At 48.9% G+C, this 3,571-nt stretch overlaps 1 protein-coding gene across 6 annotated transcripts in view; it reads right to left on the minus strand.

Moving 5' to 3' along the window:
* Positions 1–1,426: 1,426 nt before the first annotated feature.
* Prkag2 (protein kinase AMP-activated non-catalytic subunit gamma 2) overlaps positions 1,427–3,571 on the minus strand; it is a 233,965-nt gene continuing 231,820 nt past the window's right edge. For 4 of the 6 annotated variants that reach the window (XM_029535341.1, XM_029535342.1, XM_021189578.2 and 1 more), the window contains one exon: positions 1,482–2,571. In XM_029535341.1, coding sequence (XP_029391201.1) covers positions 2,540–2,571 — 32 coding nt within the window. In that variant the 3' untranslated portion in view covers positions 1,482–2,539. Of the gene's footprint in view, positions 2,572–3,571 lie in introns of all 6 variants that reach the window. The other 2 variants (XM_021189582.2, XM_021189566.1) reach the window with 2 other exon arrangements.

Genomic DNA, 3,571 nt, shown 5'->3' on the forward strand with positions numbered 1-3,571 from the left:
CGGCATGTGCCAGAGACTTCTTACCTAGCATATGCAGAGCGAGCTCTGGGTCCAGTCTCGGCACCCATGACATGCACCTCTTATCCCAGCACTTAGGTGTTAAGAGACAGGAGGATCAGGAGTTCAGTCATCTTGGGCTACATGAGTTTGAGGTCAACCCAGGCTACCTAAAAGCATGTCTCAAGCAAGAGAAGAGAAAAAGTGTCCCCCAGGTGAGTCTCGCAGAGCTAGCAGAGGTCTGAAGCCAGGAAGGTGTCACTCCCTTAGCCTCTTACCCTGTTCTGCTGGCTGTAGTACTTCTAAAAACTCTTGTCATGTACTATTTTAGGAGCAGCTCTTGGGGTGATTCCTAATCAAAAGTGCCAAGTAGAAAAGGTGCCTGAGTGAGGGCCGCAGCACCAGAGACAGCAGGGAGGGAGGGAGAGGAGGAACCTCATGAAGTAGCCACTGGTCTTGTGTGGCCAGGTGTCGGTTGACAAGCAGAGCACAGGGCTGGAACTAGGAGTAGTACCATGCCAACGTCACAGGTGGCAGTGTAGCCTGGCAGTGTCAAAGGAATCAGAAGTGTGGAGGTTTAGGTGAAAACTCACAACAAACCACCTAGGAGCTAGACGCGCGTGCATGTTCACTCGCATGCCATTCCAGAGCAGCTGGGCACGAGAGGCTCTGCCTCTGGCTGGATGGCTGTGTGGACTGGCTCCCCTGGGGTGGGGGGAGCAAGTCTTGGCACACAGGATGAGATGGGGATGACAGTTGGCTGGGCTTGGTGCTTACTGGAGAGTAGGGACAAACGTGGAGTATTGTCTTCCCTGTGAAACTACATCAGAAAAGTGACATGGGGCAGAGGGGTGTCTCTCAGATGCCCATGCCCAGAGGCAGACATCAAATGAGTAAACCAGGTAAGTGTACTGCAGGGCCGTATTCTGTAGCCTTGAGCATCAACCTAAGCCACTGCTGTTTCCAAGGAAGGTGGGATAGGTATGTATGTGTTCAGTTATCTGCCCAACTAGGAAATAAATTGATACTTTAGCATACACACAGACTAAAAAGAACACCCCCCGCCACACACACCACACTATCCCTCCCCCATCCCCTATGATAAGTCTTGACAGGGCCTTGTTCTGCAGGCCGGGTGGGCCTTGGATTGAATGCAGGGTTGGGGGTGGCCCTGAAACTGGGAAGGTCTCTGTCTTTACCTGCTGCACTGGCCGGAGTGTGCTGCCGCCGCCGGCTCACGTGATAGGTCTCTTTTTAAAACATATTTATTTTGGGCTGGAGAGATGGTTCAGCAGTTAAGAGCACCGATTGCTCTTCCAGAGGTCCTGAGTTTGATTCCCAGCAAGCACATGGTGGCTCGCAACCATCTGTAACGGTATCCGATGTCCTCTTCTGATGTGTCTGAAGACAGTGACAGTGTACTTATATACATAAAAACTTTAGCAAACTGGTAGATAGGATTTATTTTAATTTTCAATCTGAAAAACAAAACAAAACCCCAAAACAACCCCCCAAACTCTGCTCATATATACACACACAGATATATAGTGTCAACATTTTCAGAGCACTGACATGGGGGAGGGGGATTGTGGGGTGTGGGAGGGGAAAGAGTTTCCCTTCAACTGCATGACAATACTGTTTTATGTGTCACAATAAAAGTTATAAGCGTCTTGTCAGCGGTCACACAAACATCATGAGTTTACATTTCAACACACAATAAAAAAGAAAAAAAGACGTCTCCTGGTACTTCAGCCCTGCAACCACAGCCCATTTTCATAAATGTTTAGAAGACCCAACAGTGGCTGTTTGGAAGGTGTAGCCTTTCCAGATCCAAACTAAAATCTCAAGAGATTTTCCACTTGAGAGAACAATCAAGGTTTTATTCCTAGGTATGGTGAAGTCCACTCACCCAAGGATGTAGAAAATCTGCATGAAAGCAAAAATAAATAAAGCGCTGTTGCCAAGCCAGCCTTGCTAACACAGCAGCCAGAACAGGATGGACGCGGAGCGCTTAGAAGCATCACTTCACGTTTTCAGTTGCCTGTACTCAAATGAAAACTTTTCAACCAATTGAGTGAAAAGAGACTGGGTAAAAGGCCTGAAGGTGCTCACACTCGGGCTGGGTGTCTCTTCAGCAGCACTTTGGGGCGTGCGGCAGTAGCGGTGACATATTGCGTTTGGACATAAGGCACCGTGATCTGGACGTGCCGTTCACTCACTTTCTGTCACCTGTTCCATCCCAGTGACTTCTTTGAAATGAAAAGTAGTACTATTTCAGGACACAGTGCACTTTAATGACATACAGCATTGAAAATCCTTCAGATGGGTCTGAGGACAGTCTTTGAACGCAAGCCTGAATCTTCAAGCACATAAAATCTTTTCCTATACTTACAAATCACTGGAAAAATAACCATCGCTAAACCCTGGTATACACTCTTAGCCATTTTACTGTCTTCTATTGCAGCCAGTGTTCATGAGGCAAACCGTGACCCCGAGAGACTTTGTTCATGTTCTCCTGCGCGGGCGGCTACATTCACGGCGGTCACTCAGTCTCTGTCTCCTTCTGTTTGGCACCTGCGAGGGAGATACAAAGTGGGAGGCTCAGAGCTTGTGCTTGAGGTCGCCATCCCTGCACCCAGCCTGTGCTTCCAGAGGTAGGAGGAGTGAGTGGCCCCAAGAGCCCCACCCTTCCCACCACCACCTCGGCTCCCGTACCACACCTTCCCACGCTAAGTGTTGTTTCCACTGCTAAAAAAGTAAAAATAAGCAGGCAGGGTTCTCTCAGCTGCCACACTCGGAAGATCATTACTTTTTAAAAAAACAAAACATTACAACACATCTAAAGACAACCACGTGTAGCCGCTGGGTTCCACAGGAGACGGACAGCAGGCAAAGCCACTGCACTGCCCACCTCTCTAGCTCTCACCTGAATAAAAACACTTTCATGTGTATGGGTGCTCTGCCTACATGCATCTCTGCACCATGTCTGCGCAATGCCCATGGTGGGGGGTCATAGTGGGTGTCAGCTTCTCTGGGACCAGAGCTACAGGAAGTTGCGAGCCACCATGTGGGTGCTGGGAATCAAACCTGAGTCCCCTGGAAGAGCAGCCAAGTGCTCTTGACCTCTGAGTCATCGCTCCAGCCCCTGGTCTTTGTTTTCTGAGGCAGGATCTTGCTATGTGGCTCAGCCTGGCCTCTACTTTCTGAGGGTATACTGTGTCAGCCTACACTTAACTTTGGAAAGAGATTAATAACAACACTAGAGCAGAGGGCTGTCCTACAACTCACTCACTCTATCAACCAGGCTGGTCTTGAACTCACAGAGATCTGCCTGCCCCTGCCTCCCGAGTGCTGGGAATAACCGTGTGAGTGGAGGCTGGACTTATCTCTCATAATCTCTGTGTGATGTTGCTGCTGTCTGGGGATTCTGCATCTGAGGCAGGACTGTGGCCGTTGCTGGGGACTCTCAGGGTGAGTCGGTTTAGCAAACAGGCTAATTACAACAGCTAGTCTTTTTTCTTTTTGGATTTTCTTTTATTAATTAACTTTTTATACTCCATATTTTACCCCCCCC

Source organism: Mus pahari, chromosome 2 (genome assembly GCF_900095145.1).
Source record: "Mus pahari chromosome 2, PAHARI_EIJ_v1.1, whole genome shotgun sequence".
Classification (NCBI taxonomy): domain Eukaryota; kingdom Metazoa; phylum Chordata; class Mammalia; order Rodentia; family Muridae; genus Mus; species Mus pahari.